This window comes from Macrobrachium rosenbergii, chromosome 21 (assembly GCF_040412425.1).
Source record: "Macrobrachium rosenbergii isolate ZJJX-2024 chromosome 21, ASM4041242v1, whole genome shotgun sequence".
Taxonomy (NCBI): Eukaryota; Metazoa; Arthropoda; class Malacostraca; order Decapoda; family Palaemonidae; genus Macrobrachium; species Macrobrachium rosenbergii.
The window spans coordinates 61,947,016-61,971,644 of record NC_089761.1 but is presented as its reverse complement, the minus strand read 5'-3'; the positions used below and the strand labels follow the sequence as shown (position 1 = coordinate 61,971,644).

Below are 24,629 nucleotides of genomic sequence, written 5' to 3'. Positions count from 1 at the left end.
ATTTTCCGTGTAACCCAAAATTGTAAAGCTCTTCCTTACTTTTACCACTTGGTTCTTGTTATAGTCGCATTTTTTGGTATGTGATCAATTTTGTAGCTATTGACTTAAAAAAAAAGACGATTATATAACCTGAAAGGGAATAAATGTGTTGACTAACTACAAACTCCTTTCTACCTTTAGTATAAGAAAGTAACAAAAGAATACCATTTCCAATTCAATCTTCTTTGTACATCTGAATATTGTATGTTCTTATCTTACACAGGTCATAGATTCCCCAAAACTATCATCTTTTTTTTATTTTTAATTAGTCATTTATTTATATTGCTATCTGAGTTAAACTTTTCTTGCCCCTAACTTGTATTTACCAGTATCATAGGTATTCCTACGATAAGGCATTAATTGTGAAGTTTTCTTTGAGCAAGGATATCTGATAGTTAAATAAACTATATTGACATGTATATATATATAAGCAGATCTATCATGAGTTGTCACTATATTTGTTTCTCATAAGTGTAGTAAGTTTAGTACTTCTGTAGTGATTCAATCACGTCATGCTCGTATCTACTTGCATGTACAGTATAACAGTAATCAAACTCACTGGCTTGTAATGTGAATTTTTGAGAAAGCACAGTAGTCCGAAAATGCAAGTTTCACCATGTCACCTCTTGTTGAAGCACATTACTTACCTCTTAAACAAAACTGTCTTGCGTAAACTTTCATCTGAACAGGACACAATTATGCCCAAACTCATTCAGCGAAAACTTGTTTCTGAATAAAAGTGAAAATGACATTTTCATAATAAAATAAAATTTCATATATATCTACCAAGTAATTACACAGCTAATGTTTCTAACTCGAGTGGCAACTTTTTAAAAATTTGCAGTAGCACTTCTGTTTTTGTGCAGGTGATAGACCCTGCCCACTATCGGGGAACATGCGGGGAACAACCTGGCAGGTAAGCTCAATTTGTTTGTGTCCTTATGTCCATAAGAGGGAAGGAGGGTGGGTTCTGATTCTGTAATCACTTGGCAAGTATATGTGAAACTTAATTCTATTATGAAAATGTCATTTTCATATAAGTAACTTACCAAGTAATTACATAGCTGAATCCGGCACTGAATGGAGGTGGGAGACATGGACATATTTTACTCCAAAGCAATAAGGCATGGTAATAACTTTGAAATAGAAAAATTTGCCAGCATTGAATGCAATGCTTGTTGTTTCCTTACCTGGTAAGAGAGCTACTGCAGGTGAATACTGCATCTGGTTAGTGCTCATCTTAACCCATAGTGGCATGGCTCTTTAGCCATGGGTCGCCTCTACTTAAGTGGGAGCTTTGCAGCAGAGGAAAAGCCTGATGGCTAGCAAAACATTCAAACAAAAGGCGCCCTTGCCTTGGGTGCATTACCAAAATTAAAGACAACCAGACAATGCTGTCACCTACTCTGAAAACACTTGCAAAAAGCACCACAACCTATCCACTAAAACTGGTGGATACTCCAGGCACATTTTACCCCCAGGCTCCCCAAAACTCGAAAGGCCTACACCAAGGCGAAAGGACAGCAGAAGAAAAGAGTGCTTCCTATAATTCCTCACCTAATACCATGCCAGCCACTGATAACAGTCCCAAGGTGCTGCAATCATCGAACAATGTTTCCACCTCCTTCAAATAGTGAGGGGCAAAAATAGACCTGCACTTCCAGTAGGTCGACTGAATAATGGAAGTCAAGGACATATTATGTGTGAAAGCCAAAGAGATCGACACTGTTCTGATATCATGAGCTCTCACTTTAAAATTTGGTAAAATGTCTTCCTGGATCTGGAAATGTGCCTCTGAAATAAAATCTCTCAGGAAGAGCGACAAGGCATTATTTGACAAAGGACGAGAAGGGCTCTTAACTGAACACCAAAGGTTACTAGATGGACCCCTGATTTTTTCTGTCCTATTCAGACAGTATCTAAGAGCTCTGACTGGACAAAGTTTTCTATCTCTTCTTCCTCCTGACAAAGAATATCCATTAAGTTCTTAATGGTAAATGAATGAGGCCAGGGCTTGGACGGGACCTTGTTCTTGGCCAAAAAGCCTGAGGTGAAGGAGCAAACTGCATCTCCTTGGGAAAAACCTACCCTTTTATCAAATCAATGGTTTAAATCTCACTGATGTGTTTAGCTGTAGTAAATCAAAGAAGTAGTGTCTTGCACGTCAGGTTCCTAAGGGAAGCAGAACAAAGGGGTTCAAAAGCTGGGCCTTTCACATTTCAGGACCACATCCAGATTCCAGGAGACTAAATTGTCCTTCCTCTATCAAGTCGTATCGAAGGACTTCAACAGGTCATTAATATTGGAGTTCGACAAGAGATCCAGGCCTCTATGCTTAAATACTGAGCTAAACATAGCCCGATACCATTTAATGGTGGAGGAAGACAAATTCCTAGTGTTCCTCAAGTAAAGAAGGAAATCTGCAATCTGTATCACAGAGTTCTCAGAAGATGAGACATTGTGGCTGTGGCACCAATGACGGAAGACTGACCCCTTGGCCTGGTAGACGAGGCCAAAAGATTTTCGCCTGCATCGTGCAATAGTCTCTGCAGCTCCCATTGAAAAACCTTTCGCTCTGACAAGCTTACGGACAGTCTGGAGCCTGTCAGGGCAAGAGCAGACACCCCTTGGTGGTGTCTTCTGAAGTGGGGTTGTCTGAGTAAAGACAGTTTTTGGGGAAGAGTCTTGGATAATTTACTAATAGCTGAAGTAGGTCTGGGAACCACTCTCTCAGGGGCAAAAACGGGGCTATGAGGATCATAGGTGTGTTTTGGTGTGTCTGAAACTTGTTTAACATCTCCCTGATCATGCTGAAGGGTAGGAAGGTCTATAGGTCCAGGTTCGACCAATCTTGCAGCATGACATCCATTGCCCATGCAAGAGGATCTGGAGCTGGAGAACAAAATAGAGGAAGGCAATGGTTCTTGGAGGTGGCAAACAGGTCTATCGTTGGCGTGCCCCACGGCTTCCATTAATCTAGACAAACCAAGGGATCCAGGGTCCACTCGGTGGGAAGGACCCACTTTCGATGGCTCAGCTTGTCTACCACCACATTTAACTTCCCCCGGATAAATCGGGTGACCAGAGTCACTCAATTTCGTTCTGCCCACGGGAATAATTCTCTTGCTGCCTGGCAGGGAGAAAAGGAATGGGTGCTGCCTTGTTTGAGAATATACTGTTTTATTGTGGACTATAGTAAAAAACTCTAAAGGCCTAGCTGAACTGCTTTCAGTTCTCTTACATTGATATGTAGGCTTTGCTGATCTGGGGTCCATGTACTGGATACCTCCTGATTCCCCAGTAGGGTTCCCCAGCCTATGTTTGAGGCGTCGGAATAAAAGTCTAGGTCAGGGCTCAGAAGTTGGTGGGACAGTCTTTCTTCTGACAGCCACACTGCAGGTCCGATTTGATCTCCGGGGTGATCAGAAACACGTAAGTGTCTGACTGTGTTTTCCTGTCCCACTTGGGCTTCAGATAAAACTGGAGAACTCTCATATGAAGTCTGCCTAGTCTGACATACATCTCTATGGATGCCAGAGTCCCCAGTAGGCTCATCCACTGTTGAGCCAAGCAAGACGAAAGTGCTAGGAAACTCAGGACTGTCTGAAAGCAGCTGGAAATTCTCTTGGGAGATGGAAAAGCCCAAAAAATCCTAGAGTTCAGAGTCATCCCCAAATAGAGGATCTCTTGCAATGGGGTCAACTGGGACTTTTGAAGATTGATAAGACCCAGCTCCTGGGTAAGAAGAAGAATCTTGTGTAAGTCCTTCATGCACTTTTCCTTCGATGGGGACAGAAGCAGCCAGTCGTCTAGGTAAAGACTCACATTGATCCCTACTAAGTGGAACCATTTCATGACAGGAGCTAGGACTTGAGTGAATACTTGAGGGGTTGTAGAAAGGCTGAAGCAAAGGGCCCAAGACTGGTACACCCTGTCCTGGAAGACGAACCTTTGATATTTCCTGGAAACTGGATGAATAGGAATGTGAAAGTATGCGTCCTGCATGTCTAAGGTAATTATCATCCAGTTGCCCTGGTAAATGAATGAAAGGACTGAATGGCTTGTCTCCATTTTGAATTTTGTCTTCAGGACAAAATGACTGAGGGTGCTTACATCAAGGATTGGCCTCAAAACCCCAATGCTTTTAGTGCCACAGAGTTGGTTGCAAAACCCCTCTATGCTGGTGCTCTTAACTTCTTTTATGGCCCTTTTCTGGAAAAGAGGAAACTTTTTTCAAAAGGGCCAAATGTCTCTCAGAGCCTACTGAGTACGCTGTCAATGTGATGGGAGAAGTGGCTAATGGGGGGCTCTCCAGGAACGGGATGGATGACATAGCCCTCCTTCAGAGCTTTGATGATCCAAGGCCCCACTCCTCTTATCAGCCATTCTCCCAAAACTCTTTTAGTCTAGCTACTACAGGTACATGAAGGATTTCCTTTTCACTTTTTAGGTGCTGGCTTGGAAGAGCTCTTCTTAATAGACTTTGATGTGAATCAGACATTTGTAAGGGTCCTGAATGGTGCTTTAGGTCTCCCTCCACTAAAGGGCTGTTGCTGGAGGGGTGGGGCAGTCCTGGTTTGAACACTTAGATGACTGGGCCAACACGTCTTGTGTAGATTTCTTCTGTACATCTGACACAATTCCCTTCACTGTGTCCTGAGGGAAGAGATGATGCTGGTCTAGTGGTGAGAACAACAGGGCTGACTTCTGAGTCTGGGTAACTCCCTTGTAAGTGAAGGAGCACCACAGCTCTCTTTTCTTCAGTCATCCAAAGGTGAATAGAGTGGAAAGATTCTAGAGAGCCATCTCTAATGGCTTTGTCAGCACAGGACAGAACTCTGAGCCAGTCTGAGGCAATATCTCCAGCTAGATCCTAGTTGATCTCGATTTTCTTGGCCAGTGCGCCACAGTCCCATCTAGGAAACTAAGAACTTCGAAGACCTTAAAAATGTCTATGACCACATACCACATAATCTAGTTCTGCAGACGAAAACATCATCTTCACCGATGAGAATGCCAAATGGCAAGACGAGTCCATTAGACCAGAGAAGTCCCTTTGGGAGGAGGCAGCGACTCCCAAAGGAGGAGCTTCGCCAGTCACATAAGATAAATACCTCCTGCAGATTAAACGAGAGCGACGAAAAGTGAAAGACACTTTGCCTTGCTCCCTTTTGGCCGAAAGCCGGTCTCCCATCTCCTTGAAGGACTTCTTAGATGAGGAAAAAAATACCATCTTGGGAAGTCTTGTCCTGTCATCTGGTTGATTCCTCATCAAAAAGGTCAAAGCAGGGAAGGACGGGGCAGCTTGGGCAAAAAATGTGGGAAAATTCACCAAAAGGTACCCCAGTAAAGCAGCATAAGCTGAAGGAGACACAGGTTCTTGGGTGACCTCTTCGGAGGAGGACCAGGACAGGATATCATCCTGAGAAGGTTTGGGAGCAGAGGGAGCTTTCTTTAACAACTCCATAATTTGGGCTAACTGCTGCTAAATAGGAGCCAGAGTAGGCTCGTCATGGTCCAAAGGCAAAGGAGATGATGCTGTAGGTCTAATTGGAGGAGGCGAAGGAGACCATGGTCTCTGAGCAGATGAAAGATGTGATGGGCGCCTGGGAGCGGGTGGCCAGGTTCTGAGAAACTGGTGCCAGGCGCTGGGTTCTCAGGAACTGGCACCGGGCACTTGGTAACTGGCGCCAAACGTTTGTAAGTGGACATTGAGCGCTTATAAGCCATGGCTGGGCGCTTGGGAGCCAGGTGAGGGCGCTCAGTCATTGAGTTTTCAGGTGAGAAGGCCTCCAGACTGTCCTATATAGACAGAAGGGTCCACAGCGTAACTACAAGAAGGCTGGGGACTGCTAATAGACTTCTTATACCACTTAATAGGAAGCGGATCTGGACAGCGACCAACATTCTCGGAAGGGTGATTCCTGTCCATGCCATAGTCATCGTAAGAGCTTGAGGATAATTGATGAACACCCAAAAACACGCCTTTCCAATGGCACTGTACAACAGGAGCAGCTGAGGGGCGACTATCCATGAGCAAACCCCACTGGCCTCCCTTGGACTTTCAGTATGTCTTCTCCCAGGTTTAGGGGAGTAGGATAGGGACCTTGCTCTAAGAGAACCAGCGGCATGGATAGCCACCTCCTCTACTGGCACTGCACTATCACTCATCACTTTATCCGAGAACACTTTATCCATTACCACTTCCAGGGAAGCTCCTAACTCTGCCACTGTACTTACAACTAGGTTAATTTTCTTATCAAACCTGGATTCTAGACTGGCGATGGCATTAGGTTCGGAAGCAAGGGAGCTAGGCATGGAGTAGGCAGTTGAATAGTAGGAGGGTAAGTAATAGGAGAAACAGTAGGTGTAGGAGTAGTAGGAAGAGCAGTAGGACTAACCTCTGAACTAGGTTTAGGTGTAGCTTCTACACTATGAGATCTTTTCTTGGCTCTAGAAGCCACTTTCCTCTTCCTATCCCTCTCTAATTTGTCTAAGTGAGACAAGATTCTTCCACTGTTTACTATCCCATGATGAACATTCTTTACAGGTCTTCTCAATGATACACTCTTGCCCCCCTACATTTACTACAGATTGAATGAGGATCATAGCAAGCTTTAGTGAGCCTAGTCTTACAGCCTTCGCTGTAATAGCGAATACCCGAAGTGCTAGAATCTGACATAATTCAGAAAATACTAGAAAACTGATCAAAATTATGATAACAAACTATCTATAGCCTGCTGCACAACCAAATCCACAAAGACAACTGAAAAACAATAAAAAAAGCTGCTGCAAATGGCTCTGATGTGTATACCAAAACCAGCAGAAACAAATTGAACTTACCTGCCAGTTGTTTCCCATGTTCCCCAATAGCGGGCTGGGTCTGTCACCTAAACAAAAACAGAAGAAGTGCTACCACGAATTTTAAAAAAGTTGCTGTGCGAATTAGAAATGTTAGCTATGTAATTACTTGGTAAGTTACTTGTATGAAATTAGTTTTTCATGAACATGTGTTTCTGTTGAATTCTGGTCTTCCCAAAAGGAAGTGGATAACTGCTCTTACCTAATTCCAAATACTACCAAAGTGAAGAAGATTGCACAGAGAAGAAAAGATGCTCCCTGAAGCGAGTACAGGGTAGCATTGTAGAACGCCGAGTATATGGGACCAGAAACTGCTTCACCTGCCACTCCAATTATTGTCTGAGCAGCAAAAAGTTTACCTAAAAATAAAGTACAATGTTTATTTGTTACTAACCGTGTTATAGCAATTCTATTACAATATAAATCACATTTGTTTTGAATTAGCTGTCAATTAAGTATCACTAATTCTTACCTAATTCTTGTGGTCTAGTTGCCATTTTTGACCAAATGGCTCGAAGGGCAACAAAAGCACCTGGCATCCATAGTCCGATTAAGGGAGCTGTGAAAAGCTTTCCGTTATTCATTACAAGCTGTATATTTCAAGTTTGCAGAAACAAACTTTGAACACTTAGTTAAAGAGGGTAAAGTAATCTTGAATTATAGGAGATGTAACCATTCATTCTAGGTGATAAGAAGAGCCATGTCAACATTATTAGTCTCATTTGTGTTTCTGGAGTGCATGGTGCATTACAAATGGGCAGTTTGGGGGTTATGAAAGAGTCTGCGCCTTAAATTACTTTAAACAGCTCTTGTTAATATCTGTTAGCCTAATCAGTCTTTAATTATAGATAAGGTCAAGTCACGGTCAAGCTTAGATATCTCACACCTGCCAAACAAGAATTTGAAAACGAGATAATTTTTGCTGACAAGAAATTTTTTTTTTTTTTTTTGTGTCAGACAATTTCGAAGGCACTGCTACCCTACCAAGCATACGTGGCAATGGTGGCAATTCACCTTATTCTACTGGGATAAATTAAAACACAATGTATTAAAAATATTATAAACTTATTACAAATAGAAAACTTCATGGAACAGACCTCTCTGAAGTCTGTTTCCATTTACTATTTGGTTTGAGGACTTATTAAATAAGAAACCAAGCCATCCCCAGTCATTCCATTACTCAAGTAAACATTAGCATTATCAAGATTCTACACCTAGGATATAAACAGAATGCGTTTGCACACGGACCACCATGTACCTAAAGGAGAAGATACCCACTGGGTGGTAGATCTCTTGGCAAAACTTGAAAGGTCTAAATGACGTAAATATTCAGTTACTATAATAAGTAGGACGTCAGTATATTTTGGTCTGGTGAGATGCAGAAGAGGCAAAATTTAAAAGATCAATATTCATCAATACGTACTCTTAAATCTTCCCATTGAATTTGTACACTAAAGTACTAAAATTTTAGTCATCGTATTAGCATGGTGTACATGCTCATGCATCGGTCCTACAGTAGCAATCAGTTGGTTTTCTAAAGGAATATGATGTTCATACCAGTTTCTGTTCTCAAGCTTTGATACTGAAAACTGTTTTTTTGTGGCAGGGCAAAGTTGATGGATTCATGTTGTAAAGTTTAACAAGCTCTGAACCTTGGTGAGGGTTGGCAATTTTATGGGATGTAACAGATTATGGGACAATTGAAATACTGTATTTCACCTTTAGATGGAATAATTTAATTAATAATGAAGTAAAACAAAACTATGTATATATCAGTATTATTCTTAGTAATATGATTAGAAATAATTAAAATTCAATTTACAAAACAGTGATGACCTTTTGTTGTATACATTGGCAACTGAAAGTCACTAACCTATAATCATAAGCCACAACATGTCAGAGTGGCGAATTTGGCCGAGGAGAACAAACATGAACACCGCTGATCCACCGCCTGTCATCCCTATGGCGGCATCCCGTAACTTTAAATGACCGACAAGAATCGGGACGAGTATGATCATGGCTGCAAGAGAAAATGAGGAAGAAAGTAGAAAACCTATGAGATATCTTTTCTCACAGCTGATTTCATACTGATATAGCACCAGGCTGCTTGCATACAGTTTTTGCCGCATGCTACAATGTTTGTTAAATGAAGGGTTCTAATCCAAAAAGTTTCAATGGAAGGATGGAAAAGAGCACATATTAAACACTTTAATCAGGTTATCTACAAAATGGGAATACAATGGGTCCCCGCTTACTTGTGGATCAGCAATCGTGGCTTCAGTTACTCGCAGGTTTTCTGTGGAACTTATCTCCAAATATATTGTGGAAAATTCACTAATTCATGAATTTTTTCGCAGAGCAATATTCACTGATTACTGTATTTTAATTTTATTTTCATAACTAAATACATTTTTTATGATAAAAAATTATTTAATAATTTCTAAATATTAATATTAATGTAAACAAATTATCAATAAAATACTAAATTACAAAACCACAATTATAATATCAATTATATCAATTATAATCAGATGTTGGCAGTTGCCAAACATTGTTGGGAAAATGACCATAAAATAGACTGGGAAAATATGAGTTTACTGTACAGGAACACCAACAAAACGGCCAGACTGGTTGTAGAGAATACCTTCACAGCATGCACTAACAACACAATGGCAGGGAACACCGGAAACGGCTTTGAAGACAGCATATCAAGAAAAATTGTACACTCCACAGTAGCAAGGAAACAAAAGAAAAACGCAAGAGGACGTACAGGTAATGAACACCTGGATGAAGATGAGGGCAGAGAAAGACCAAGGTCACGAGGGGGTGGTCACACAGGAGGAGGAAGGCAATTATAGGATTAAAGTACCCAGCACACAGATATATATACAGCTGGACTACGCGTCTGGTCATTGTACGGGCACTTGATGAGGACTATGTGTCCTAGAAAGCTTGTAACTTTTTCTGAATAAATACTCCATTAGATACCATCCAGTTTGAATGAGGTCCTGTTAGTAATTCTACTAATGCACAGAACAATTATGTATGTGATAAAAGAAATATATATATATATATATATATATATATATATATATATATATATATATATGTATGTGTGTGTGTGTGTGTGTGTGTGTGTGTGTGTGTGTGTGTGTGTGTGTGTGTATACTAGCTGACCAATCCAGCATTTCCTGGGAAAACTGAATGACAGTCTACAGGCAAGGGGAGGGAAGGGGAGGGGAGGGAAGGGGGAGGAGGAGGAATTGAAGGGGGAGGGGAGGAGGAATTGAAGGGGGAGGGGAGGAGGAAGGGAAGGGGAGGAAAAAGAAGGTAAGAGGGAAGGGGAATTGGGAGGGGAAGGGGGAGGGGAAATTACCTTCCTCTATCAGAAGAGAATAAAAAGTATCTCCACTGAACAAAGACAATAAATAAAAAATATTGTATTTCTACAATTCGAACTCAGGTGTGTGTGTGTGTGTGTGTGTGTGTGGGAGGGGAGAAGGTCTGTCTCTCGTGCAACAAAGAAAGACCTACAGGCCTTATAGTCGATGCATTTTAAGAATATCACTCGGCCATGGCCACATCCTCCCTATGCCACCCCTCCACCCAAGCCTAGCCCTCTCCCCTTTCACAATATTACTCATACGGCTGGCAGCGCTGTTCTTAACACGAGCGGACTCCTCTACCCATCTCCAGATGGTGGAGGTGGGGGTTGCTTCCCTCTGGGGTCTACTACTCCCTGGGATGAGCAAGTTGCACACAGAGAAAGAGAGAGAATTACTATTTGTGTTGTTGTGAAAAGGAAACTTTCAAAAGTATGTTTATAGAACAGTTGTACAAAAATAAGTACCAATTTACAGGTTCTGGAGCCTCCTTTAGTTACGGAATGAATGACCTTTCAATGTTATCAGTGTCATAGCCAAGCAGCAACTGATACTGTCAGAGAGTGCAGTATGATAATGTCATGCATTATCTATGGTGCCATGGGAAGAGGGCGTGGCTGAGTGAGATTCTTAAAATGCGTCAACAATAGGTATGTAGTGAAGTGTTGTTGACAAAACACCACATAAACCTCATTTAAACCAAATTTATAACAATATATGCCATCCTGAAGCTACAAAGTAGTTGCTATAACAATTTCCTAAGGTAGAAATGAAGAATAAACGATCGAATTAATGAGGAAATTAACATCTGAACTAATAGAGAAAAAGGATATATTGTTATTATACATCTTGCATGTCATGCTGAGCTAGCAGCTACTACACATGAGCGAATGAAGAAGACAACTGCCATGATGTGTATGTGCTTAAGGAGAAAAATCTTAGGACCTGCTGGTTTGGGTTCATTGCTTTATGGCTATGAAATATGTTTTGTAACAAAGCCAAAAATATTTAATTTAGCAATACAACCAAGCAGTGAGGTATATGTATATTAGTAATTATCATAAATTATGGTCAAAATTCACGTAAATTCTGATAAAAGTTTGTTATAGGGGATTTGGATTTATTGTTGTAAGTCAACCATACGTCTGACAGCGCATGGAATGAAAGGTGGAGAGTCAGATGAAAAATGAGAATAAACCCAGTAATACTGGAGGAAAAGGTGACGTAAAAATGAAAATTCCATTTGTGTTGTCTGCATTTGTATGTCTGTCACGGGCTAAGGGGCTGATTTTGAGTGCCATAGAGGCTGCGTGCAAAATTTTGTCTGGGTCTGTCAAGTAGTTTGGATTTCTATAGTGGACAAACAAATATACAAACATTCACTTATATATATATATATATATATATATATATATATATATATATATATATATATATATATATATATATATATATTATACAATATCTACATATATATATATGTATATATATTTTTTTGTATATATACATATATACATACTTCATCATATATATATATATATATGTGTGTGTGTGTACACACACACATATATATATATATATATATATATATATATATATATATATATATATATATATATATATATATATATATATATATATATATATATATATATATATATATATATATATATATATATATATATATATATGATGAAGTAGATCATATATATATATATATATATATATATATATATATATATATATATGATGAAGTAGATCAAGAAGGAATACGATGAGATTCACATTTTGTTTTATTCCTCCTTTTGTGACAACATCTCCACACCTTCAGGGATTTTCTACAAAATAACATATATGTTAACATAAAATAAGAGTTAATTATGAGATCCAACAGTTCAAAAAGCTAAAACAATTTAATTATAAAATTACAACTCGCAAACTTAAATTACACGCACACTTGTCTGAAACTGTTTCCCATTTCTGTTAAATGGTAATTTTCAAAAGGATTTTACTAAGATTGTACACAAATACTTTCGAGCCATAAATCTAAAGTTTATGCCTAAGAATCCTAATACCATTGGCTTACTCTTCAAGTTTAAAGATCGGCTCTGCCCTTTGATGACGTCGGGCATCATTTATGAATTCACTTGTCCCAGATGTAATCTGGGAAAATATATAGGATCTACCTGGCGTCTTCTCAGGGTCAGGGCCAATTCTCATTGGGGCGATAGTTATAGAACTGGGTGTAAGGTATCTAACCCAGAAACTTCTTATGTAAGGAATCACATTATTAAATGTAAAACTACCATCAAATATGACGACTTTAAAATTATTGGCCAAACAAGGGAACTAACGAACTGTTGAATTTGGAAATGTTAAACATTAAACTACGAGTTCCAACTCTAGACAGCCATTCCTCTGCTGTCCCATTGTTTTTTGCCAAAGTTTCTGTCATTCTTTGTGCCTCTTGACGTTGTTTACTTTTAGTGTTTTTATCTTTGATACTGAAAGTTTGGTTGTCTGGAGCTGTTTTCACATGTAGTTTTATGAATATATGACTTTTACTTTTCTTTGTGCGTTGGCATTTTTTTATAATTTTTCCAAGATTTTTAAATGTTCTTTTAATTATTTATAATTTATTGTACTTTTAGTCTCAGTTTTAGTCAAGTGTGCATGTAATTTAAGTTTGTGAGTTGTAATTTTACCATTAACTTGTTTTAGCTTTTTGAACTATTAGATCTGATAATCAGCTCTTATTTTATGTTAAAATATTATATTTTACTTTGTAGAAAATCCCTGAAGATGTGGCGATGTTGTCACGAAACACAGGAATAAAACAAAATGTAAGTCTCACTGTATTCCTGCCCTTAATCTACTTCATTGTGTGAATAAACGCCTTGCATGTCTAATCTGTGTTGTATATATATATTGCTAGGAGTGTCACCACTCTGCAGCCCTCATGCTCTATTTTTGCAAAACACATCTAGAAGAAGTCCAAGCCCACACACAGAGCAAAGAAGACGAGCCTTAAGCCGCTCCTTTTTAATTAAAGCTTGACAATTGATCTGTCAGGGTCTTTGTACTTTCCTTCGCTGAACCTTCCCAAATCGCCTGCTTTTGTGCTTCACCTGCTTTTACGACTTTTTCCTGACTGAAAACTCCTCTTTTCCAGGCAAGACCAGCATCAAGGACACGACATGTGAAATGTTCAAGGGGGGGCTAATGGAATTTGCACACAAAGGATTGCTCGCACTGGTATGCCCAAGACTGTAAACACCAGCAGAAAAAGAGGTCATATAAGGCTGGGTCAGGGGTCAACAAACAGCAGACAGGCGACTGACCCAGTACAAACCACATAGTGTTACTTTGTCACTGAGCACACCGCTCGAACTTGGCTTGACCGATAGCCTACCCATCCAAGTGCCGCCTTAGTGCCATGCGTATAAGTCCCACTCAACCAAGTATCCTATTGACTTCTTAGGTCCCCAAAAACCTTTGAGGCGCAACGGTCAATCCACGGATGCAGCCATGGCCCCTTCCCCAAGATTGTCATGCTGACATATCAGTGCAACGATCTCTGCAAAGGTCCTCTGTAACTCGGGGTGTCCAAGTACTGGGTGAAAGGACCCTCAGGTCCTTCCAGGGCACAGTCCTCCCAATCCATTCTCCCTGCAGGAGGGAGAACCTCGGCGGAACCCTCTGATCCCTTCTCGACCACTTGGGCATACGTTTGAATTGATCAGAGGACCGAACCTGGAACGTAAGCCTTCATGGTGAGGCTACGTTGGGGTGTGACATCCCAATCGAAGTCCTTCCTACCTGGCTTGCGCCTCCTGGTATAACCCGAGGTGGTTGAGAGGATAGGTGAGAGGGATCAAGTACTCTTTCCTGTCTTGTCAGAGGCCGAAGCCCCAGCAGGAGAGGAAAGCCAAGGATCGATCACCAACCTGTGGTGGTGAAGACTGCATGGGTCTAGGAGGGAGCCCTCGTGCACGCGGACGTGGTGGGGTGCTGTCCTGAGGAGAGTGTGGAGGTTCATGCAGACATACACGGAAGCTGTCATCAGGTGAGCGGGCCTGTTCAAGTGAATGGGGGCTGACTCGGAGAGAGCGATCGCATACTCCTGGGGGTGAACTTGGGCTGTTCTCACGATGCACTCCAGACTTCTTTGAGGCCGTGGCCTCCTGATGAGAAGAAGACTGTGTGGGGGACCTCTTCAAACTTCGGGTGCTCGGACCCTCGAGTCAGATGCACCTGGATGGGACCCTGGCCGAGTACTTGAGCGAGCACTGGCAGGGGGTGAAGAAGTGCCTGCATGCTCAGTCACCTTCTCTCTGGTAATTGTTGAACCAGATCTTGGAGCGGACTCCCCAGTGCTGGCAGAGGTAATTCAAGGTTTCGGCGAAGTCCGTGTACCTGGAGTGACCCGGTCCTGCTTGAAGGTCCGAGCACCCAAAGCTCCCGAATCACAAACTGATCGATCAATGGTAGCTTCCTCTACCCGAGTGCCTGAAGAGACATGGGAAGAGGTAGGCACTACAGTGGGTTCCCAGTAATTGCAGGGAATAGGGACCACAACCACCCATATTAAGCAGATATCCGCATTAAGTTGGCCTACCCCCCCCTACCAAAGAAGTCCCGTCATGGGACTTCCAAGGGGCTGCCTTCCTCCATAGGGAAGGCAGAGGGATCTCTCATCAGCTCTCCCCAGTCTGCAGACTTGAAGTGACTAGCATACTCGAAGCTCCTGAGTCGTGGGGTCTCTGTGAGACCTGTGGCCTGGTCCCCAAGATGAAGAAGGGTTGGCAACCAATGGAGTTGTCGGCGCCATATAACCCTAGACAACACCTTGGAAGCCTTATATTGCCTCCTTTGCGAAAACTTCACCCACTGCACAGGCAACCGGGAACGACACTCATCACACATAGAGTTAGGATTACAGTCATGCCCTCTGCAACTAGTGCAGAGGACACGAAGGTCAACATCAATTGGGGAGTAGTAGTAATAATAATAATAATAATAATAGTAATAATAATAATAATAATAATAATAATAATCTTTATTGCAGCTCAGGGCCATATTCATGGATTATACAAATACAATACAATACACACAATCTAGATACATAAGATAACAAGATAAAAATAATAATCAGCAGTACCCACACAGTTGCTGAAGAAGTAGAAAAAATAGAATTCATAATAATGGTAATGACCGTAATTATATGGAGAAAAATAGTAAAAAAAAATATTAAAAATTATAACAATTAATACAGATTACAAACGATTAATTTCCAGCTAGGGACCTTAGGTGGTTACATAAGTCAGGTCCAGAAGGCTAAATATGAGAATTGAAAATTGCAAAACTCTACAATGATATTATTCACAGCAGTAGTAAAAAAGGACGAATATCAATAATAACAAGCAACATAGAAACAACAACAATAATAATAATAATAATAATAATAATGACAGAATCTGGAGATGACACTTTACAATTGCAAAAATAGAGTATAAATTATTTAAGGAACAGAAGCCTCATTATCCCATCTTTCCCACAATTTAGATCTTCTTCTTGCCTCACTGCTCAGGATGCTTTGTATGAGCGAATTGCTTCTGTTCCTCAGTCGGGTGATCAGACTGGACATTGTTCGCCTCACAATGTTTTTCAAATTATCCAGGTAGTTTTCTAGGAACATTTGCATGGGTGAGTGATAGTAGTAGTGAGTGCAAGGTTTCAAAGCAGTATCAGGGCATAAATGCTGGGCACCGCCCTTCCACTCGGGCTTGGATGATTCGTAGGTTTGCACATCAATCTTATTACAAACACACAAACACAGTCAAGATAAATCAAAATCAAAATAAGAAAGGTCCCACCAGGAAAGAAAAAAGTGAAATGGCAAGCAGGGCAGAGAGTCGGTAAACAGAACCTCATCGCACAACAACCGAGAACAAAGTGAATGCTTACTGTCCGGGCAGGCGGGACTCAGGCTAGTCGGACGGTAGTTAACTACCTAACCACCTTGTTTAAAAGTTAAACGGCCGTTTCCAGCTGCACTGAAGCATATTTCTATGTAAAGACTGACGGTTTGTATATTATGTAGGATCAAAACCTGTTTCTTTCCCAAGGCTTTCATAATTCTCTATCTCTCTCTGAGTTAAGAAATACATGTATTTCAGTATGCATTGAAAAAAAATGACAAATTTTAAAAGTAATTTGTATTTGTCATACTACACAAACCTGAGGAATTACCTTCAGCGCAGCTGGAACTGGCCATTAAACTTTTAACAAGGTGGTATGGTAGTTAACTACCGAACTACCAGATGGGAATCCAACCCACCCGGTCGGTAGAGCAGCCTGGTGATAGCTTGAGGGGTGGCATGAGGTGGGCATTAAGTATAAAGACCTCAAATTTGTATAGTTAGGAAAAATACATTTACTTTTAAAATCTGTAATTTGTTCCTACACAACACACAAACCTTTTGGTCTTTATATAGGAAGACTTACTTCTTGGAGGGAGGAAGCTGCATAAATCTCTGAACTGATTGGTTGTTCACCACACCTAGGTTTTCTTCCTGGTCAAGAGAGCGAGGAAGAGGGTCATGCCTCTGACCACTGAACAAAGTATAGGAACTGTATGTTCAATGGTCAGACTTCTGGGCACTTTCTCAAATAACGAGTATCAAAGCAGCTTCATTCAAGGTAAAGGCTAGGTTGAATCTTGTGTTGGAGACAATGGAAAGGCCATGTGTAAGCAATGGGTTTGCAGTGTCTGTCCTTCTCTCCCCTTGCTAGAGAGAGGGAAAGGTTGCTTCTATACATCAAATAGATTATAGAATGGTTACTTCATTATATAAAACTCACCTGCATCGTAACCTGTTCCAGCGGCATGACAGCTCGATAACCTACCCTCTGCCAGCAGGGGAGGGTAAGGTTGAGAGAAAGAGGGAGGGAGGAGGACCAGTCACTCACACACATGCTATCTCTTCTGCAACCTTACACCTTTAGGCAAGATGCTACCTGTCCTCTTAGTGGAGCTGGGTGAGCTACACAGCTTGCTGAGCAGCCACCACAGGACCCATGAAAAATGTGTCCAGGGACTTGTGGGCAATATCCCGAAGGTAGGGAGGTGAAAGTGGTCAGTCATGACCACACCCCCTACGTCAGAACCTGAGGAACCACCAGATTCTTCCTGTACATCAGGGGACAGACCAATGTCCCTGAACTCGTGAGCTCTTACCTGGAATGTACTGGAATCCTCCTCACTTGATGCAGAATATGCCCATTTGATAGTCTCACGAAGCCAGAAAGAGATAGTGTTCCTGGACACCTCTTTCTTGGTCGAGCCAGTGCTAACAAAGAGTCGTCGACACTCAGGCCGGAGATGGCAAGTTCTCTGCAGATAGCACCGCAACACTCTAACAGGACACATTAGCATCTCATCTGGATCATCATCTACACAAGTCCTCTAGGGAGGGGAGCATAAAGAACTCAAATCTGGTGTCAGTGACCAATGGATTCTGAGTTTTCGCTACGAAATCTGAGAGGAAATCAAGCGTAACCAATCCCCATTCCCTCGTGTGTTTCACATCAAAGGAAAGTTCGTGCACTTTGCTTACTCTCTTCATCGTTGCCAGGGCAAGCAAGAAAAGGATCTTGAGGGTCAGATCCCTGTCTGATGACTCTCATAAGGGCTCATACAGTGTACAAGTCAGGCTCCACAGTACGAGAGTCACATCCCACATAGGGAGCCTGAGTTTCCTGGGAGGGCAAGACTTTTCGAAGCCCTTCATCAGCAATGATATCTCCAGTGGGAAGGAGATATCTACACCTCTCAGGCATAGGACTAGGCCCAGGGGCAGCCCTATAGCCCTTTAGCCCTTAACAGCTGACACCCGAGAGGAGCTTCTCTCGGCGAAGGAAGACGAGGAAATCTTCTACCTGCTGAATAGTAGCTCCAACCAGAGAGACCCCGTCCATGACACCAACCACAGAAGATGGCCCATTCCCCTAGTAGGCTGCAGCAGAGGACTGTCACATGTATCCAGACATCTCTGTTGCTGTGTGGCGAGAAAAACCTCTCGCTCGCAAGAGATGCTGGATAGTCTCCAGCCGTGAAGTGCAAGTGACTCCACGGACTGGTGGAACCATTCCATCAGGTTGTGCAAGGGGGAATCTCTCTCTGTGCCTCGACAAGAAGAGCTAGCAGGTCCAGAAACCATGAGGCATGTGGCCATCTGGGGGCCACCAGGGTCATTCTGAGCTTCCTGGTGATCATCATCCTATTGATCACCAGATGGAGCAGACTGAACTGTGGAAAGGCGTAAGCATCCAGGTTGTTCCATGGGTGTTGGAAGGCTTCCTTTGCTGCAACCCATGGGTCAGGGACAATGGAGCAAAACACCTGGAGCTTCCTGTTGTGCCAGGTGGCAAACAAATCGATCAATGGAAGCCCCCAAAGACTGAATAGCCTTTCCAAGACATCCATGTGAAGAGACCACTCTGTCCCTATCACTGGACCCCAGTGACTAAGCTTGTATGCCACTACACTCCTCTTGCCTGGAATGTACCTGGCTGACAGCTCTATCGAATGGGTTTCCGCCCACTCTTACACCTGCATTATCAACTGGTGAAGCAAGAGAGAAACTAGGCCTACTTGCTTGTTGACATATGTCACTACTGTGGTGTTGTCGCTCATCAAAACCACCAAGTGTTCCATCACTCGATCCCGAAACGCTTGGAGAGCCAGAGAGGCTGCCTTGAGTTCCAGGATATTGATGTGAAGGTGCTTGTCATCTCGGTTCCACACACCTGAAATCAGCAACTCCTCCAGGTGTGTGCCCCATCGCTCGGTCAAAGCGTCTGAGAACAGAAGCATCTCAGGATGGGGAGTGTGCAGGGACACTCCTATTTCAAGGTTTCTGCCGTCCAGCCACCAGGCTAAGTCCTGTCTCACCCTCCACAAGAGAGGGATGCGAAAAGATGGAGGATCCCATGCCGGAGACCAGAACGCCTTCATTCTCCACTGGAGAGAACGAAGGTGAAGCCGCCCACAAGGGACCAGCTTCTCCAAGGATGACAGGTGACCAAGAATGACCTGCTACTGCTGTGCTGGTTGTTCCTGCCATGACAGGAACATTTGCACTGCCTTCCTAAACTTGCTGATAAGAGAGTCCTGGGGGGGGGTAGACTCTTGCTGCTGCAGTAGCTATCAGCATGCCTAGGTGCTTTATCCTCTGCTTAGGTGTGAGTTTGGACTTCTTGAGATTCATCATGACCTCCAGCTCATGGCAAGGCTCAAGAAGGCAATCCCTGTCTTGGAGCAACTGCAGACGAGACTTTGCCAAGACTAACCAATCATTGAGATACCTCAACAGACATATCCTGCATGAATGAGCCCCAAGCTGACACAAGGGTGAACACTCATGTGAACACCTGGAGAGTGGTTGAGAGCCCGAAACTGTCCTGAATTGGAACACCGTTCGCTCAAGGACAAAGTGAAGGTGCTTGCGGGAGGAATGATGGATGGGCATTTGAAAATACATATCCTTCAAGTCTACCATAAGAATGAAGTCATTCTCCCGGATGGAAGTGAGCACTGAATGAGCTGTTTCCATCTTGAACTGACTCTGGCCAATGAATCAGTTCAAGGGAGATCGACGACTGGCCGCCAGCCCCAATCTGATTCTTTTTCCACGAGAAAGATTCGGCTGTAAAAGCTTGGGGACTGATCTGTTATGACTTCTACAGCGCGTTTTCTTAGCACTGCTGCAATCTTCTTCCGAGAGCAAGATCCTTCGGTGAGCCGAGTACATAGGAGCAGAAGTGGACCAGAGAGTCGGTGTGGGGTTGTCGAGACTCGAAGGGAAGTAGATAGCCCTCCTGAAGGACATCTACTACCCAGGTCTCGGCTCTGTATCACAACCATGTTGCCCAATGGCTCAACAGGCACCCACCCACCGATGGCAGCTTGTGGAGGGGACACTGACCCTAGCATTTTTCTCCCTCCTTCTTTCCCTTGCCTCCCTTCCCTTTACTGGGCTGGAAAGGTGGAGGAAAGAGGTGTGACTGCACACCTTTCTTGGCATGGGCAGAAGAAGGCTGGGTGGTTCCTCGAGCACCCTTCAAAGCCTGGGACTTCTTAGAGCTTGAGGAACTGCTGCTCAGACCTGAAGGTCGGGCCATAGTGCAATGCTTCGTCACTATCTGGTGGACAAGTCAGTTGTTATCCTTGATGCAAGGCTTGTCCACCACAGCGTCTATCTCTTCTCAAGAGGAGAGAGGCAGAACCCAGCATCAGTCCATTCCTCAGGGCCAAAGCCGAGTCTGGGCCACAGTGTTGGTGACTCAAGTTAGGACATCATCCCTCCTCTTAGGCACTAAGTTGGCCCACGTTTGCTGCTGGTGGGCCAGGTAGGTTATAGCCCTACCACCACATTAGTATGTTCTCCCGAAGGTTGAGTCCTCCTAGGGGTTGATGGACCCCCCAGGAGGCTGCAACCTTGGACACTGTGAGGGACCACATGTCCAGCCAGGAGAATGCCTGGAAGGCTACGTCTTCTGCCCCAAGATGCTGAAGCGAGAGACCAAGAGCTAGGTGAACCAAGTCCAGATCGACCTGTTTCGTCGGCAGAGGCTCCGTCAAGGGCATATAACATTTATTCTGGCAAGGCAGAGGCAGGGGAAGTAGATTGGCTGAGCAATTGGATCGAAGGGAACTCTCTTTCCCAGGGACACAAGCGTTTGCCTGATCCAAGACACTCTCGCCAAGCGAGGACCAAGGCAAGCCTAGAGAGGCTCTGGGTTCCTCCTTAGGATCCCAGTAACCTTCGAGGCTGGAAGGGCGGGCGACAGACGTAGCCAAGGTCCCTTTCCCGAGATCATTGTGTTGACGAATCAGCACAACGATCTCTGAAAAGGTCCTCTGTATCTCGAGAGAATCTGCGTCTTGGGGCAGAGGACCCTTGAGTCCTTCCAAACCGCAGTCCTCTCTCGACACTCTCCCTGCAGGTGGGAGAACATCACCAGAGCCCCCAGCTCCTTGCTCAATTACTTGGGCATATGAGCGGGTAGGTCTGAGAACCTTGCCTGTTTCGTAAGTCCTTGCAATAGGGCTGTGACGGGATGCAGAGTCCCAACCACTGGCCCTTCTGTCCACCCAGCGGATCCTGGTATACCCCCAAGAAGTCGAGGGGACAGGAGAGAGGGAGCAAGTACCCTTACCTGTCCTGTCGGAACAGATGGTCCCGGCGGGAGAGGCAGGGTGAGAGCAATCACCAACCTGTGGTGGTCATGGCTTCATGGGTCTAGGAGGGCCATCCTCTCACGCGAACATGGACGGGGGGGGGGGCTGTCCCAAGGAGAGGGCAGAGCCTCATGCAAATGTACTCGAAGGCTCTCACACGGTGAGTGAGCCAGCTCATGCGAACGCGAATGGGAGCAAGCCTGGGGAGAGTGATTGCATACTCTCGGACGTGAGCTTGCCCTGTCCTCTTGACGTACTCCAATTGTCTCTGAGGCTGAAGGTTGCTGGTGGGGAGACAACTGTAAGGGGGACCTCCTTAACACTACTCCTGGTGAATGGACCCTAGAGTCAGCCACACCTGGCTGCATACTCAGTTGAGTAGCAGCAGGAGGAAGGGAGGCACCTGCCTGCTTGGACCCCATCTCTCTTGAGTGCCTGAAACTGAATGTGGAGCTGACTCCACGTTACTGGTTGAGGTAATTTGAGGTTTCATAGAAACCAGAGCATCTTGAGATACACTTGCCTCCTTGGAGGTCCGCGTACTCGAAGCTTCTGTTGTGCATGTAAAGTTAAAGTATACCTTAGTTTAACCAGACCACTGAGCAGATTAACAGCTCTCCTAGGGCTGGCCCGAGGATTAGATTTATTTTACGTGGCTAAGAACCAATTGGTTACCTAGCAACGGGACCTACAGCTTATTGTGGAATTCGAACCACATTATACTGAGAAATGAATTTCTATCACCAGAAATAAATTCCTCTAATTCTTCATTGGCCGGCTGGAAATGCAAACTTGAGGTTCCACGGAAGACTCCTCTGCTCGAGTGTATGAAGAGACTCAAGTAGAGGCAGGCACAGCACTATGCTTGAAGACAGAGCTTCAAGCAGAAGTGCTGGGTGCTTGGGTCCAAGGAACCTCAGCGCCTGAGTCGACAGGCCTCGAAGAGACCCTTGGCGCCTGAGTCGATGGGTCTTGGAGAGACTTGCAACATGGCCCCCGAATCTGAAGACTGGGGAGAGCCAACAAGAGATCCCTGTGTCCCTCTTAGGGGGAGAGAGGGAGAGAGACACCCCTTTGGAAGACCCAGTCGGGCCTTCTTTCGGGTGGGAGGAGTGACCTCCCACTTCCTCCACTTTTGGACTTTGGAAGAGGGAGGGGAGGTGGCAACAGACAAAGACAATGATGAAGAAAACAACTAAACCTTCCTGGACCTCTTCTTGGACTTCGATTTCTTCTTCTTCTTCACCTTCTTCAGAAGATGTGGAGGATCTGCTCCCCGAGGTTAGAGGAAGACTCTGGCACAGACTCCTGGGGAGCAGGGATGGGGACCATGGTGGAAACAACAGGGGCATGGGTCTTGTGAACTACTGCTGGGGTCGCCAAAGTCGGGTGTGTAGACATGCTTAAGGCCATCAGCTAATTGGTAGTCATAATGACAGCTGAAGTGGTGACTATCGTGGCAGAATGAGTCACTGGAAGGAGAGCAGGGGCGTGAGCAGCTTGCAGGTGACTAAGAATGCCCCTCATAGAGGGAACTCCCTGGAGGCCAAAGGACTGCCAGGTCTCCCAGAGTTCCTGCTCCTCCACACCTGGAAACAAAGTTGGGTCAGAGGGTAGTCTCCATTCACACTGAGGGGGATTCCTCCCACCACCCAAGCGAATGGAGGCCACCAAAGGGAGGTCATCCTGGCTTCCAGTCCCCCAACAATGATCTCCGCCTGACAAAGTGGGCAGACGACGAAGGGGAAACTTCTCCCGAAGGGGAAGTAGCAAAGCGGGGAAGTTTCGCTGCCAGGAGGAAAGTATCTGAAGGGTTAGCCACTAAGGGAGTCATCAGGGGCGTGTTATCCTCAGATGACAAATTGGGGGGCTTCTTCTGATACTTCCTCCTCTGCGAATACTTCGTCCATTGCTCTGGAGTCCAGTCACAGTACTCCTCACACACAGAATCAGGATTACATTCATACCCCCTGTATGATGTGCAAAGGGTATGAGGGTCAACACCAAGGCCCGAGTGGTAATGGCTGCAAGCCTTCTCAGCAGTACCAGGGCATTTTCTCATTGGTACCATTTTCTGCTCGAATGGCTCAGATGATTTGTGGGTTTGCTTATCCATAGCAAACACACAAACACAAAAACACAAGGAAAAACACAAAAAGGCACAATCCACCAGGAAAGGAAGCAATGTTCATGGTAGTAAACACAGTGAAAACAATGGCAGCAGGGCAGAGGGCAGCGGAGCGGAGCAGCAGAACCTCACCATAGCACAGCAAAAGGTAAAGAGATGCTCTACTGACCAGGTGGGCGTTAACTACCATACCACCTTGTTAAAGATTCAACAGCTGGTTCCAGCTGCGCTGAAGGTAATTCCTATATAAAGACCGAAAGGTTTGCATATTGTGTAGGAACAAATACATTTTATTGATATTTTGCTGTTTACATTAATATTGAAAATTATCAAATCATTTCTTTATAATAAAAATGTATTTAGTCACGAAAATAACATGAAAATACAGTAATTAGTGAATATTGCTCGACGAAAAAATCCACGAATTACCGAATTTTCCACAAATAATTTGGAGATACGTTCCACAGAAAAAACTGTGAAAAGGTGAAGCCGCAAATCCTGAACTGCAAATAGGCAGGGATTGACTGTATATATATTATGAAACAAAATTGATGTCCGTGGGGTTTTCTCTTATAGAAAAAGCATCGACTATTTTTGAGAATCAGGAACCAAATGTTAAGAGAGTCTCAAAAGTAGCAACAACCATCAATGATGTTATGCAGCATTATCGTATCATATACTATAAAAAGAAAAGACAAACAATGCAAACTTCCTTAGACCAATTCTTCAAGCCAGTGCCTTCAACCTCAAGAGCTTCCCCACCTCCATTGATTGCTTCCTCCCAAAATGAAGAAGAAAGTCACGTCGAAGAAATCCTTGCCGAAGCAATCCTTCCAGAAGAAAGTGATGCAGAAGAAAGTAATGCTGAAGAAATCCTTCCAAAAGAAGAAACTGACGTTGATGACCTGCCACCTACTATACAATGAGGTTGTATCAAGAGAGAGAGAGAGAGAGAGAGAGAGAGAGAGAGAGA

The 24,629-nt window shown here is 43.7% G+C and overlaps 1 protein-coding gene across 1 annotated transcript in view; it reads right to left on the bottom strand.

Moving 5' to 3' along the window:
* LOC136850244 (proton-coupled folate transporter-like) overlaps positions 1–24,629 on the bottom strand; it is a 344,294-nt gene that overhangs the window by 50,980 nt on the left and 268,685 nt on the right. Inside the window, exons 9-11 of the mRNA XM_067123914.1 lie at positions 8,774–8,920; positions 7,373–7,459; positions 7,103–7,259 (exon numbers count right to left, since the gene is read on the bottom strand). Of these exons, the coding sequence (XP_066980015.1) occupies positions 7,103–7,259; positions 7,373–7,459; positions 8,774–8,920 (391 nt within the window). The remainder of the gene's footprint in view (positions 1–7,102; positions 7,260–7,372; positions 7,460–8,773; positions 8,921–24,629) is intronic.